At 43.0% G+C, this 15675-nt stretch overlaps 1 protein-coding gene across 1 annotated transcript in view; it reads left to right on the forward strand.

Annotated features, from left to right (window-relative positions):
• LOC146174407 (neprilysin-like) overlaps window positions 1-12315 on the forward strand; it is a 195351-nt gene extending 183036 nt beyond the window's left edge. Inside the window, exons 16-18 of the mRNA XM_084585389.1 lie at window positions 725-814; window positions 6335-6375; window positions 11964-12315. Coding sequence (XP_084441515.1) covers window positions 725-814; window positions 6335-6375; window positions 11964-12090 — 258 coding nt within the window. The 3' untranslated portion in view covers window positions 12091-12315. The remainder of the gene's footprint in view (window positions 1-724; window positions 815-6334; window positions 6376-11963) is intronic.
• The last annotated feature ends 3360 nt before the right edge of the window (window positions 12316-15675 follow it).

A 15675-nucleotide genomic window follows, 5' to 3' on the forward strand; every position in this document is an offset into this window, starting at 1 on the left:
CATATATATACACACACGTGGTGTACCCACATGCGCATAGTCAAAATTAAAAAAAAAATTGACTGCTTTCTGCCCCCCCCCCCCCCATTTCAAATTTGAATTTGCGTTGTACTCCCTGTAACGGTGAGTAGGGAAACTATCACGCCGTTTGTCGCAATATTTCTTGTTCGGTCATGAGTCCCTTGTAATCTTTTTTCTGGTCCCGCTGTACCAATGTTAGGAGGTCTGAAGATGGTACAAGGGTCACTTAGTATAAAGGCTTCGAAAATGCATTAAATACATATTTCTTTCTTTTTTCTTGCAGTAAGACTAAGGACTACCTTCAGGTCCCAGTATATATCAGTTCGTCTTTCCTCTACACTACCACAAAACAATTCCTACTTCGAACATGTTCAATTGCTTCAATATAGCTAGCCTAAAATGAAGGCTGTGGTGATCATGTCGCTGGAGTCGGTAGGTAGAGTGGATATCTTTGCTCCATATGCAACTGCGAACAACAGTCACGAACATCCCATGAAGATTTCGATCAAAATGTTGCTTTCACTTCTGCAGACGGCCCTCTTAATTGTTAAATTTATATCTTACAGCTCAAGCAAGGGTACAGAGCTAAAGAGTGCTTGCCTTTACAGAGCCGTTTGATTCTAGCGTTCTTCTCAAAGGATTTTTACTCATCCACTTCGGCAAATGATTATATTTTTCCATTGTCCTTTTTCTATTGCTATAGGCATATACGAGATCGCAACAAACGGACAGCAATGGCCAAGATATCAGTGATAAGAACCAGGCAAAGTCATTTTTTAGCGCTTATGTCCATGTAAGTACATTATTTTGTTTAATATAATTAGTTATTGTTTATTTTCTTTACTGACTTGTTTGTTATGACAACCCGACAGTTAACAACGCACATATTATATACCTTGTAGCTTTTGCTACAGGGTACATGCTTAGTAGCGACAATGGTGCGGCAGAAAGCTTCACTTGGGAAAGAAAAAATGCTGTCCTGAATGTGACGTATCGTTTCATGGCGGTTAAGAGTTGTGTGGTAAAAAAAGAGTACTGATTACAGACGAGCTGCCTTCGGGAAACCCAGTATGTAGCTCGTACGGCGAGAAGCGATGTGAATGATCCACAGAAAACCGATTCAAGACATATAGCATAATTTTATTGCCTTAGAAAAAAAAAATGTTACAATATTTCCGGGCCGTTGAATAATTATGAGAGCTTGGATGTTTTTCACATCATTTCAAAATTTTTTTATTGGGATCTCTATTTTCTGCGATTTCGTCACGTATACGATATAAGGGAACTCAAGAAAGTTCATTCCTATAAAAATGACACAAACTCATCGCATTCTCAGTGCTAGTTTTACCAAATTAGTAGCTTTTCGGGTCCATATAGTAGATTTTTACACTTTTTAGCGGGAAAAAAGGGATTGAAATGCGGAAGGAGCCACTTTAGCTGGTGTTAACATACTGTTTCTTACTATTGCATTGAGAGAAAACTGGAGACTTCATATCAGCCACCAGGCGCGCTTAGCATCATGGGCCTGTGTGCTATGTAGTGAAGGAAACTGGGATTATTTTCGGGTACACAGAGTAGCGTTCCTAAGCTCTCTCCACAGAATCATCATGTGGTCGAGGCGAGAACATAGAGCGCAAAAGCCATTGTAGCAAATATGCAAAAAACGACGACGCGATATAATGATTTTCTTTCCCGAAATGTCACTAGCAACTTCCTAAACTGACTGAGCAACTATATAAAACAATATTTGTTTGTAAAGTATGCCTATTAGGGGCTAAATAATGAGTTACATGCTGCTCCATACTCTACCAAAAGGAGAGAGAGACATTGCTTATTTTCGACAAATTTTATACTTACATACATTCTGCTTCGTTCTCTTTTTGTGATTTATATTCCTAATAGTGAATACTGGGGCATTTTTAATGCGGAACAAGGTTTGTTTTGCAATATGCTTGACCAAATGTTATAGTTCTGTAAAAGGTAGCTTACATCCCTAGCTGCTAAGGGCACCCATGGTGGCTGAACTAATCGCCAGCAAACTCTATGCAAACTCCCATAAATGACAACGCCCACTTTTCCGCCAGGTAAGAGTAAGGAACTCTGTAGTTTATAGGTGTTCGTGATTTTTGGCGGTTTTCTGGACCTTATAATGTTCGATAAGAATAGTGCGAGTGCTTTGAAAATACATTCATTTATGACAAAGATCTCACTGTCAGTGCATGCTCTCGCTGAGATCTCATGGTGGCGAATATTTAAACATGCCCAATTTGCCTTTAGGGATAACTGCATCATTTGTAAAGAAATCTTTGATTCTGCTTTTGCCGGCTATGCCATCCAGCGGACTGGAATCTCATATATGTCTGATGACGTTTAGAAAATGAAAGCTGAAGAACCCTGAGCTTCAAAAAAATATCGTTGATATGGAATTACAATGGAAGAAAGCCGCTCTTGTCAACTAGACAGCATGTTGAAGCACAAATGCATTGTAAGCTAGACTGAAGTAGTGCATGGACGCTTTCAACTCAAAAGACCTTTGTTGAGGTGGCCGAGTTTTGAATCTTCTGGTTGATGCACACAGGTAGAAAGGAGTGTTTGCATTCATATTCAATCACTGAAACATAACCAGTTATACAACTTGAACATAATGCCGATAGAGGGATGACGAATGGCATCTTAATCAGTCGAATCGGGTTTCGAAAGAAAAAAGAAACAAACAAAGAAAGAGAGCGATCACGTTGACAGTGTTGCAGGAACACTACATACCAAGAACCGGTGGTGCCAACAGACAATTTCTCATAGTGTTCTTCGCTTATCGACATTACTCAAACTTCGTCGTTTTGCGAGTGAAAGTTTCTGCAGACCGTAGTTTGTAATCAGGAAAGGAAGGCTGACTGCTGTAATTTAAATTCCACCTATGTAAAGCAGCCGGTAGTTTTGGCAACGAAGCAATTGTAGTCTCAAGGTATTTTGCAAATGGAAAATGGGATATGTCTAATTTAATGTCAAAATTTTTCACAGTAAAAAAAACACGTTCAAAATGCGTTAAAGCTTGCTTTTTGACGGAATTATAAATTTCAGTGAAAATTATCAAGGTTTTCGGCTTCATTTTTGAGGTTTTCTATCAAATTGGCACCACTTATTAAACTTCCGAACTTTGGAATAACTCATTCCAAGGTTTTGTCCACAGGAACTCTTTTTCTAAATTGGCGTGTTTCATTTCGCTCAAGTAGGCTGAATTTCAAAGGGCATTAAGCAGCGCTGATCAATGTAATTAAATTTCTCGTAATTCTTCTGGTGCATTTATCAGTGTTCTTCGCAGAGGTCTTCTTTACATTCAGAAGGAGTATCAAGCTCGTGCGTGTGCTCGGTTTGGCTCAACGGCGCTGAAGCCGTTTATTCACAAAGGGGTCAACGGCGCTGCCATATTGGGCACTAGCCTGCGCTTATAGCACTGAAAATGGTTGACCACATCATCTCCTGTGGTCTTTCTCCATAGCGAGGTCGAGGCGCGTTCGGTGGGAATCCTCTCATCATTGTTTTTCCGCGTGCAATCTTCGATTTGACACCACTCATCAAAGTAAAAACACTAAATATTCATACTAAGACACATATCGCTCCTTAACTCTTACTCAGGCGATTAAACTTAATAAAAAGAATGGTTTCTTAATGCAGTAATGACTTAACGCAGTGTAACTTCTCATGACTTGAGTGACCTTGAAAGCTTAGATTCCAGACCTTCTGTGGCATTGGCTAAAAGAGATGCAACAAGACTATTTCCTCGCTAGCGCTACAGCCATCCATTGCTGACGTTAACTCAGTTCAGTTCAGTTTAGTCACTCTCCCAAAAAAGAAACACGGAACACAAAAAGTTTCCAGCTGCCTACATTCAATTGTACGACTTATCGCTTTCGCTTTGGGCATCACTCTGGGAATGCTCACACGGCCTTGCTATTACCCTATTCCCCTAACCGATATAGTCCACCCTATACTAAATCTCGGAGGTTGGCACTAGCTTTCAAGATCGAGTGTAAAGGGGAGCGATCGAAAGGGCGCAGTGGTGCATTCCTTTGCCAAATACCAGGCTCGACCTTCTCCGCATATTCTTGGTGCGGTTATGAACACAGAAAGGGAGGAGGCTAATATTTATCTAGACTTGCACATTTTGAAGAAGCTTTTTGAACCTGACGTAAAGTTATAGATCCAACGCGGCCCTGCAGCGCCCGCCCTCACAAATACTTCATCTCTAGAAATACCATAGAGCGGGTCTACGCTTATTTAAATACTTGCAAGGGGAATATTTCCTTCTAGAAGCTTGCACTTGCGGCGATGTCTTCCATGTAGAGTCATTGAGAATCAGTGTCTTCGCGTATAGTGGGGTGTAGCTTTCACTTCTTCAAGATAGCGAAGTCTGGAATACTGTTTTGTTTTTCCACATAAAGTTTTTACATCTCCCTTAATATGCGGATGATACCACTTTAATGGCAGAAAGTGAAGTGGAATTCAAGAGACTTCTGATGCGCGTACAAGAAAAGAGTGAGAAGTTTGAGCTTAAACTGAACATTAAAAAGGCAAAGATCATGGCATCTGTCCCTATAGGTCCTGGATCATCAATGGACAAGAAGTGGAAGCTTTGACAGATTTTTTCTTCTTGGGCTCCAAGATTACCGTTGAAGCCGTTTATTCACAAAGGGGTCAACGGCGCTGCCATATTGGGCACTAGCCTGCGCTTATAGCACTGAAAATGGTTGACCACATAGAGCACACATGGCCTCAGTAAATAAATAAATATTCCATTTTACAGAGCAGCAGCATCTTTGCATTTTCTGCAACAACGATTTCATGTGATCATAGATGACGCTGTAGGCTGACTGAAGTTAAATTCTCTTAATCATTTGACAGTTGTGCCAACCTCTGAACTTCCCTGCCGCCTCGCAAGCACCTCGCCTCCTTCTCGCCTCTTGCGCACCCCTTCGTGAGGGGCTGTTCTTCGCTTCCTATCTAGCGCGTCGAATGGACTCCCTGCCGCTGCCCGTTCACGGATCCGCCGTTTTGGTTGTGCTTTTCTTTCCTTCCAGCCATTTTTCTCCAGGTCACCTATTTCGAGTTTGCGTCGTTATCGAAATGGCACTATCTCACATGACTTGGGTCACCTGATTGGTGGAAACGCCTGGGCATGATGTTGCCACCTCTTCCGGTTCCTTAGTGTCAACACCTAGTTGCGGCGTTTCGACCAAAGATAAATATAAGGGTCGCTATCTAGTACAGAGCGTTTGCACTCTTTCTACGCAAAGCCCGATGTTTGGCTTCATACGCAGTTAACGACATAAATCAGAGTGACGTGAATAGTTAACTAGCACAGTGTTTTTACGCTTGGTCTAAGCTTTGAAACAATATATTACTTGATGATGTGGAGAACATTCTGGTTTAATTGCAAATCACTAAATATTGCGTAATTCTGGTAATTGCTCAGCAATGTGTGTAACTAACCAAGGATTCAAACTCATAGTTGATCGCGTAATATATACTATGCTTAGACATGTAGCTTGAGAGTACCGAAATAGACAAAGTCTCGCTTTGACCTCTGATCCTGAATTCAAAATACCATTATGATTCGTTTTTTATATTTTGCCCTAATGCCCAGAATAAAGCTTTCTAAAACAAACACAAGAAGCGTTAGAGGCTATACTAGATCAGGAGTACAAGGTAAAAGGTGGTATCATGTAGCGGAATATCTGGAGTATACACCTAGCCTCAAAGCTTAATTATCTCTGTTCTCCATTCAAACGGGTTTAAGAAAAATCTAACCCCTAACTAAGCATTACTCTCGGAATCGCGTCTATCACAACTTTTAAAAAGCTTTTATAACATTACAAAGCTGATCTGGCCCAAACACGCGCACCTCCAATGACTACTGCGACAGACCAGCGAGATTCAAGGGGGAAAAGTGTCGTTTCCTAGCGTTCGCAGTAGCTGCGCGAGAATAGCTGATTAAAGCGCGGCGCGGAGGAGAGCGTCGCTTCTTCAAAAAAAAAAAGAATAAGAAGCTTCAACTGATTTTCACTTTGACATAAATATATATTGAAAGCTTCCTAAAATTTTTTGTGCTCTAGTGTGGCATCGCTTTACTTTATGCAAATGGGAAAAGGCCCTCTGCATGAATGGAAGCTATTTGCTTGCGCTGTTTTGTGGAGTTATGATTGCATCAGTTGCTTTATATGAATGAAAATAGAAAAGTGGAAAGTTCTTGTAAGCATATGATTTATTAAGTGTAATTTTTTCTTCCTGCATACCTGTGCAATGTGCGACCCTCCAGCGTCATTGCGGCTCCGATGCCACCATAGAAGACGAAACGCGGTACGTACGCTTCGAAAGCCTCATATTCAGAATTATGTATTGTTTACGAGTGCCGCGATAAAAATTAAAACCCAAGAATATAAAATATTCTATCAAAAGACAATATAAATTTTTCGTTTGGAAAATTGATGATATTTAGTTTTTCACGTAAACTAAAAATTTTAGGATTGCTCTTAAAACTGCTTACGAGCCGCAAATGCGCAATACGATCATGGCTTCGTTGGCACACAACGCGCCTTATTAGACTTCAACCCAAAACGTTATCGGACTCGAACCCACGACATTGTCGGACTCGAAACAACGACCTCAATATACTCAACGCGTGACTTATTCACACCTGTACCTACGATATTAACGCAATCGAAACTACAACCATATCTGACATTAGCCGTCGATGTTATCGCACTTAAACCTATTTCCCCTTGTATGAAAACACAAGGGAAAAGAAGAAAGAAAAAGAAATGAAGTAGTAAAACCATGGCATGATTATCCCGTCGCTCCTGGCTATTACCTGCAATCATTATCGTGCTCTCGGTAGCTCAGAAACAGCAGTTATTTCTCTCTTAGGTGCACAGACGTCACGATTAAATATTATAAGACAACCTTGATGTGGCCTGGCTCTCCGAATTCATGCTTGTGGTGGTGGCCCGACACCTGCGTTCCTCTTGTGTTGCCATACAACTGCTGTTTATATCAGCCAGTTGAAGGAAATGAATTTGTCAGCACCCGTGTTTGCTTTCATCTCTCTTGTTTTGTCCGTGTTAGTACTGCGCTGCTGTCCTCAGAATGATGAATCAACAAGTTATAGCCACTACGTATTACACCTATGACATTAGTGGACTCGAATCTACTTCCTAATTGGACACGAACTCGCAATATTGCCGGTTTTGAACCTAAGGCATTTACTTGAGGCGAATCTTGATGCTGATATTCCTTTTTAAAACTGTTTTTGCTTATATTATCGCCATCATTATTACTGTTACCAAACACGTCATCAGTATTACTGTTACTAGCTCTCGACATTATTACCATTTCTGCTGCTATCAACTACTACTATAGTCTCTCTAACATTCGCTATCAACTATCACCAGTAATACAGTCACTTTCTCTACCCTTATAGATTTCACTAACACTATCTGCCCCTATCAGTAGATATCAGTAAAGCTTCCTATCACTAATAATCATAATCGTTGTTACTACCTATAGCCTCCATAGTTATCACCAGCTATTACCAGCATAATCAACCTATTGTATCTCTCATTAAGTAGCATCACTACCATTAGTGTTCACCTAAAAACTCTTATTAATAATTGTCACTATAACTATGTTATATTGCACTGAGCTATTATTCCATATGTGGTGTGTAATTGTTCGACTATTTACTTAAATATCTATTTTAAAATTGAATTTCTTCTTTCAAAACCAGAAATTCGATCATGCAATTTCCAACTACAGCTTTGTGTGTACATCATTCCTTTTTGTCACTGAGGAGGAGGAGGAGAAAATGCACGTAGTAGCTGTGTATTTCTCTCGACGGCGCCTTCAGCGCTTTTGATGTATCCGGTACCCAGGCAAATGATTACTCTTCATCAGTACGGCACCACCAATTCTCCGCTGAGGACGTTTAGAGCAACGTGATGCATCAAAGTTGCTCCAAAGATAGACTTATGTAGGGTATGCTGCTGGGCGTGGTGGTTGTCAAGCATTATGGTGTCGCAGCGCTGGCAGACAAGGACAAAAGGACTAGGGACACTAGAATCAGCGCAATTGTGTGGATCTCTAGTCCTTTTGTCATTGTCGTCCAGCGCTGCGACACCATAATCCAAAGATGGCTTGGTCCGTCGAGAGCTTAATGGGCTTAGATAGAAGGTCGAAGATTGCGCTATGTACTCTACGAAAATCCATGCCCGAAATGACACTCTGGTGGCCCTGCTGTCTGAACATCGAACTGTTATAAGTACGTTCATTAACTGTCTCTCACCATGCGTCGTCCCGGATGTATATAAGCTTACCGCCAGCAGCCAGGATTAGCAGGCCGACGCAATTAGTTAACTTTATTTCTGTACGGCAACCGGTCCCTTGATATCTGAGCAGTCGGCTCTTTTGTCCACTAAGTCAGTAACCGTGCGACCGTCCACGTCAAAATTGGTGTCACTTGTCCTCACATTGTAAGTTGGTTTTGGAGTTTGATCTCTGCTTCGTCATTTACTGAAGTTGCGTTCGTGCACGCCATTGTCTCTTGACTGGGCAGAGGGGCTAGTTTGAAATGCAGCGGTATGAAGGTTAATTTTGTCGTAGTGTGTAGTGGGGCGTGATAGTGCAGAGTTGTCATTCGTCGACAGCGGTGGAGTTCTTGTTCAGTTCGCTTGTAGCAACCTTACGTCCAAAAGGTTCTCTCATTAGCTTCCCCATTAGGGAATTGAAGGCCTCCTTCTCAACTAGCTGTGGCTCGACCGCCTAAACCAGGCAAAAAGAGGCAATAGGGAGCGGCAGAGATGGCTTAATAGCGTGTGCTTTTCCATGCGCGTCATGTCTATTTCATGTGGTCGCTTTTCAGGGCGAGGGCGTGAGGCTTTTATGGCGCAACTGCGCAGAACAATTCGTCCGTGGGGACTGCAGAAATAAAATTATGTGCGGCTTAGCTTTAGGTAAGCCCGGTAGGTTGCGAAAGCAATAATAGCAAAGCTACGCCATATTTTCAACTAGCAGTGTAGCCAATTGTGGTGTAGCATGTTGACTGTACGATTAACACAAGACACACTTTCATTAGCCACCCGATTTGCACAAATAGAATGCGGGGAGACAGTAGACATTCAGCCACTGGATCTAAAGTGGTAGGCCCTCGAGGATAGGCGGGTAACGATAGCCGTTTGATAAACTGTAGAGGGGGACCCCCTGGTCTTTAGGCTCGCTCGACACTTTCTACACATCACAGCACTTCTCATACTCTCCTCGTCCCATTCTTGATAAGCTAGGGGAAAAGTCGTATACATGATCTCACTTACCGGAGTCAAGCAGTCTTTGTGCCATAGGCGATTACACGCCGAACAAAACCTTCCGAATGGGTTATTTGTGAATTGTCTGTGAAATTCACCCGTAGCCGAGTAAAATTCCCCAACTCGTCTCGCATACTCTGAACGTCGTTGCTCTTCAAAGTCCCCCGTTGCATAGTGAAACTAGCCTTTACAAGTGACACTTCCCGTCTCTTTTTCAAACGTACAGCTCGTTTTTGCGACGTCTCTTCTGCCCGCTGTTTCCTCCGGGTCTGGTTTTAATTTACTTGTCGAGCAGCACGACCAACAAGCTTCTTTTCAAGCCGTTGTTGCAATTCCTCGTGTATCCTGAAGGTGTCGTTGCCGCCTTGTTGCATTCCAACGTTCTTGGCTGCTGCGTGAACACGTCGACAAAGTCTTCACTGTTCAAAGCGTCCATTACAGTGTCGCTTTCCTCCTCTTCCTCTCATTTTGAGAGAGGAGGTGACAGCAGCGCCTCCACTCGGTAGCAGCGTGGCTCCAGCTGCAGCACGCCGTGCCTAGCGACCGCCGCCACCACCCGACGACTCGACTTGGTAGCCCCTTCTCGCAGCTAGTATGCCGTCACAGTCATCACGTGCCTACTGACCATGGCTACGCGAATGGCTGAAAATGGGAGTAGTATTGCACTCGCAATAATGCAGCGTGACAGTGCAAGACGGCACAATGGAAGCGAAATGGACTCTTTTCGAAGTCCTCAAGGCATCTCATTTCCTGGGCCTTCAGGGTCGTTCGTTGGCTTGGCGGGCGGGGGCCAAGGGCCAAAGTTCATTACCAGTTCAGAAGCCACAACGGTGCGACGTTTGATGTCACAGAAGAGATCTTGGCGGTATAGGGGCATAGCTCATGTCTTCTGGTTCGTTAGTAGCAGTAGTCAAAGCCGAAATGTCAAGCGCCTGCTGCCCTTAATCGCGGACGACATCCACAAGTGTGACAACAGGGTGGTTACGTGCTGGTAACAACCGCACAATTTTGGCGGCTTCCGGAGCACTCTTCCGCAGCACAAGTGCTCTTCCGGAGCACTTCGGACATGCAACACAAATGTTGATTTTAAGGAAATAGGATACTCGCTACACCAGGGGCTGCCCCCTCAAAATCAGACTAGGTCTCTCACTTGCCGTGGCAGGGTTGAAACATGGGCATGCCAAACGTTGCACACAGAGGGTTCTTCTGGGCATTTGTAACATATGTTGTTCTTTGCGGTAAAAACAAGTTAAGCTCAATTGGCAGGACCGGCCTGCCGCAGTGGGCTCTACGTGGTCGATGGCCGGTTTTAGCACTCCAAAACTTCATGCTAGCTTTCGTGTGCCTTCTATTCACTTCATTCAAATCATACGCGCCGGCTGATTACCTCCTGTAGAGGTTTCATGCACATTATAAACATATATATAACAATAATAAAGACAACATCTTTTTGATTCTGGCAACTAGTCAGTTATGCAGTATTGGCACAACATATGCAGCAGTAACTGCTCTACATAACGAGCATGTACTGGACAACATACAATTCTTCCCTGTGACACTTATTCGAAGCAGTGGGCCAAAATACAATTTTCAAACCAACATTTAGGGGGCAGTGTGGTCAGCCATATTATAGCTTTAAGAGCAGACTTTGAAATGGCACTCAGTATTAAATACCACATAAACGAAAAGCGCACAGTGTTTCACACTTGATGTCAAAAGGCGCTTGCTCAACACGAAAAATACCAACTCCCAAGAATGAAGGTAAAACGTGGGCCAGCTCAATTGTGGCTGGCCGCCATAGAATCGACTCTGGTATTATCTGGTAATTGGAGGGGTTTACCGACGTGAGCATTAAAATGTTCACCGGGAGGCACCCCCCTGTACAACATTAGGTGTAAAAGGGATTTTGGTATGCTGCCCATATTCGCCAATACGCGGCCCACACGGGTACAAATTGGGACCAATCGGGGCTTAAGTCCGCCGCACAAGCACGGCCTTTTTTGTAAGAGTTGTAAATCCCTTACGGGAACCACACGAGCTGCCCACGTGGACCCAGCTAGAGCTCCACTGTCCAATCAGGGGTGCTAATGAAGAGCGACAATCGTCGCTAGCATGTGCGACCTGTCACTACTCCAAAGCTTGATTATTTTATTAAATCGGTACACGTAGCACTACTTTTCTTTTAGGTAACAATTCAAAGTAACAAAATGTCAGGTCAAAACCACTTTATTTTGGCATTTTGTTTTGCCCAATTGATATGAAATTCCTGTTACTCCCAAGCATTCAGTCATCTGCGTTTTTTTTATCAGTTTGCCTGCAGCTATCCTTCAGCCACTTGGGCTAAAACCACAGGCAGTTGGGGCTAAAACCATAAGGAGGAAGCAGCGTAACTAGATACTTCGAAATTTTCTCTTGAGTCTATGTCTTGACATATGTAGTTCTTAGTTTCCTAATGCTCGGTTATAAATACTGCACCTGTTTGAAATCTTTATGAGAGAAACAAAATAGATTGATGAATAAAATGATGCCTATTATTTTCTGTAGTTTCTTTTTTTTTCATAAAATGGCCTAAACATTACTATTGTTTTTCAGGGTCAACTTCGCACTAAAGACTTACAAAGCTTTCTGGGAAACATTCGGTTGCAAAAATCAAGAAAAGATGAAAGCTGATGATAAATGCCAAATTATACCAGAATTTGAAGTCACCACTAGTGGCTAGTCGCTAGTGGCCCAGGGAGGAGACATTTTGAATGTGGCCGGACTTGCCGAGCCTCAAAATATGGCAACAATGTTGTCTTTTGTTGCCCATTTTATGTGCCCGCAGTGAAATAAATATTTGCATATGTTACGGATGCGAATGTCCCTAACTTCAAACCAAATAATTATTTACAGTGCCTTCACAGGGACGCAAAATAACTTTTATTCGTGTCCAGGGTTATCGTACAGAGGTTTCAATAAACATTTTTTGACCGCAAGATAGAATGTAAGTGAAACGAAAGTCACTGATGTAAGCTCTTGTATATAATCGCATAAACTAATATAGTCAACTGGCAAACTTATGGCGACTTACCTATGACAAAGTAGTGAGATTATTCGTAGCGTTTTTGGTGCCAGAGCTGTGTAATAATAATAACAACTTGTGTACAGAAATGTAAACGAGCAGTATCTGCTGCAAGTCTTTTTTGGACACCTGAGTAGGGCCGTAAAGGTAGAGAGGAAGGTGAGCATGAAAGATGAAAAAGAGAAAGAGGCGTCATAGTGGAGATCTACGAAGTAATTTCAATAACATGAGGATCTTAAAGATTCACTGACATCGTACAGTATGAGGACGACTCCTTTTCACCACCAACGGAACGCAGTAGCTGGTGATCCGGTTTAAACCGGGTACTGCGGGTTAGTAGGCTAGCATCTTAACCAATAAGCCAGTCCGGCGTGGCAATACATAAAAAAACTATGCTCAATTTGGAGAATTGCATATATCAGCGGGCAATTTCACCAGTAGCAACTATACGTGAACTTTTTAATGCGCTAGTATAGGACTTCAACACCGCCCAAGGGCTATTGTCTACCTGTACTGTCTATCTAGTCTTTAAAGTAATAATCTAAATATGGCCAAGAATGCATTCCTAACGGGTTTCGATCCTAAAAAAGCGGAAAACAGTGAGATTCACTCGCTGCTGCACGAGATCACTTCGCCGTCGGTGCGGATTTTTTATGCGCAAAGGCAAGGGGCAGGGGGGCGGCAGAAAGTTAGATGGGTGGATGAGGTTAAGAAGTTCGCAGGGATCAAGTGGATGCAGCTAGCACAGAACCGGGTTAAGTGGAGAAATATGGAAGAGGCCTTCGCCCTGCAGTGGGTATAGTCAGGCTGATGATGATGATGGATGATGATGATGATGATGATGATGATGATGATGATGATGAAAACAACACTATCAGGACAAATTTCGCAAACTCGTCACAGCAAGGCCCACCACCATCCATACATACGGGATTATTTGGTGATTCAGGTTTTGGGCTTTTTCTTTAAATGTGGCATTGTAAATCAGCAGGCAAGTTCGTATATGATGCCAAAATAAAAATTTGGTGAGTAAACACAACGCCTAACCAGGACTAAAGTAAACGGAGCGCGCTGTTTGCTAATAAAATGTTTCACGCGTTGTATGATTGAAATTTGGAATCATGGTACAATCAGGCTGGTAGCCCACTCTCGTGCGGTTTCGCTTGGAGAAATAATGTTTTCTTATCTCCAATACAGAAGGCGTGATTTTAACTTCAACGAAAAAGCGTACTCCGTTCACTTATGTGCACCTCAACGAGCGCCTCTAATCCCAGGTAAATGACAAGCTGGCTTAAAGAGAAGTAGTGCTTATGTTTTGACGCCAATGATTCTTTCTAATGACTTCTGGCTCCGTCCCACAAGTCACATTTTTAGCCAGACAGATGTGCATAACTTATTTACCTTGACTGAGGTGACAGTCTAGTCACCCATTTCAATTTGTTCTACATATTTGAAAGCATTTCACAACGTGGACTCGAATACCAGTAATGACATTTAATTTTGATATTTCCTCTAAAGCGGATAACTAAAATATCTTTAAAAATTTGCAGATAATTAGATTTGTTTCACAAAGTGCGAAGAGTGTGAGATGGAACTTAGCGTTTGAGTACAACTTAGGGTCGAGGCAATGGTTTCAATTACAGTCTGATGGCACAGGTATGCAAAATCCTCTTTTGGGGACCATAGCAGTAATGCTATAAACGTTTTGTGCTGCCTAGGGCAGCTGAAAAGGGAAACACGATAGCGGCGCATTCTAGAGTCGCACACAGAGGTAGGCTGATGAAAAAGAGATCCAATTTGAAAGCGACATAGGCATTTTTGAATAAGTTAGATATTCGGCTTTGTCATCGCCTTTCTGGGCTCAACCGTCATGTTAATCTGCAGTTTAGGGTTATTTCACATCCTCCTGTTCGTACCCTTCCCTAAATGGGAAGAGCATTGGGATCAGACTGGTTCTTTGTATATAGGCAGGGAAATAAGGCGAACCCTTCTTCCCTCTTGGGTGGCGTGGATGGAAGGGTGGGCCATTGCGCATGGCGATATGGGAAGGATTTCTCCGCACGAATTGACAGTCGTTATATGGTTACACTACCAAAGGAAGGTGAAATCAGTATCTTAGGGCTAATCCTCCAGGAAAATGAATATAATGATAGGCAATAAAACACTAGAGAGATTCGCCACGTAAGGCACTGACATATTTAAAAGAGTCGGGCTGAAAGGACGATTCTTGAAGGAAAGACGCTTGCTTAAACTAACCCTAGCATACTTAACAAGCCCCATGAACGAAGCCACGAAATACTTTAATGTCACGTCGGAGGAGAAAAGGAGACTAGGCATGCTCATTCAATAACGCATAAAGGCCTGGGCTTACCAATTACCACTTCAACAGCGAGGCTGCTTTCTATTGGAGTACACAACACATGAAACCAAAATGGCGGACGCTGGCAGAATTTCGCAGCTGGAAAGAAAAGTCGTACGGCCAGAGGTAGAAGTGTCGTCGAAATGACAGGCTTGCAGACAGATAAGGTACTACGAGAAACATCAAGCATCCCGCAGGACTGCCGGGAAAATCTAGTCATCTCCCCTCCCTCTTAATATGCATCCCATATTCAACACAGGAGGAAAAAGAGAGCAGAAACTCTAATCAGGCTATTCGATTCGAGGGACAGCAAGGCGGTTGAGTACGTGGACGCGACAAGTTGCAAATCAGGTGCGGCGGTTGCTTCGGTGGTCGACGGCCGAGGGCCCCGGTATTGGCCGCCATCACTTGACGCCGCAACACAGAAATGGCTGAAAAAGTTGCGATAGCGCTCATTTGCTTTGGAACGGAAGCAAGTTTTGTAATTAGCGATAGCAAAACGACCGTCTGGAATTTTGTATAAAGGATAGGATATCGCCGCAAGCCAAAAATATTTGCTTAGTTTGGACCCCTTCACACACGTCTGTTCCTGGCAGCAAACCGGCCCATGAGTTAGCCGGAGCTCTCTACTTCCGGGTAACTGCAGAGTCGCCCGACTGCCGGAACATGGACGTTAATCTGCAAAATTATACAAAGATTTTTGAACATTAGAGGCTAAGCAGAAGACTGGTGCCTCAGTCGGATAAAAGTCTAAACAGCAGATAGGCATTCGCATGACGGCGTATGCAAGTAGGGAACCTCTTAAACCTGATCTGGGCTTATTATGTCCAGATAGACGACAAAAGACTAAATACAAGCACTTAGGGGCGAGGGGGACCCTCGAC

This window comes from Amblyomma maculatum, chromosome 11 (genome assembly GCF_055883805.1).
Source record: "Amblyomma maculatum isolate TAMU_Amacu chromosome 11, ASM5588380v1, whole genome shotgun sequence".
Classification (NCBI taxonomy): domain Eukaryota; kingdom Metazoa; phylum Arthropoda; class Arachnida; order Ixodida; family Ixodidae; genus Amblyomma; species Amblyomma maculatum.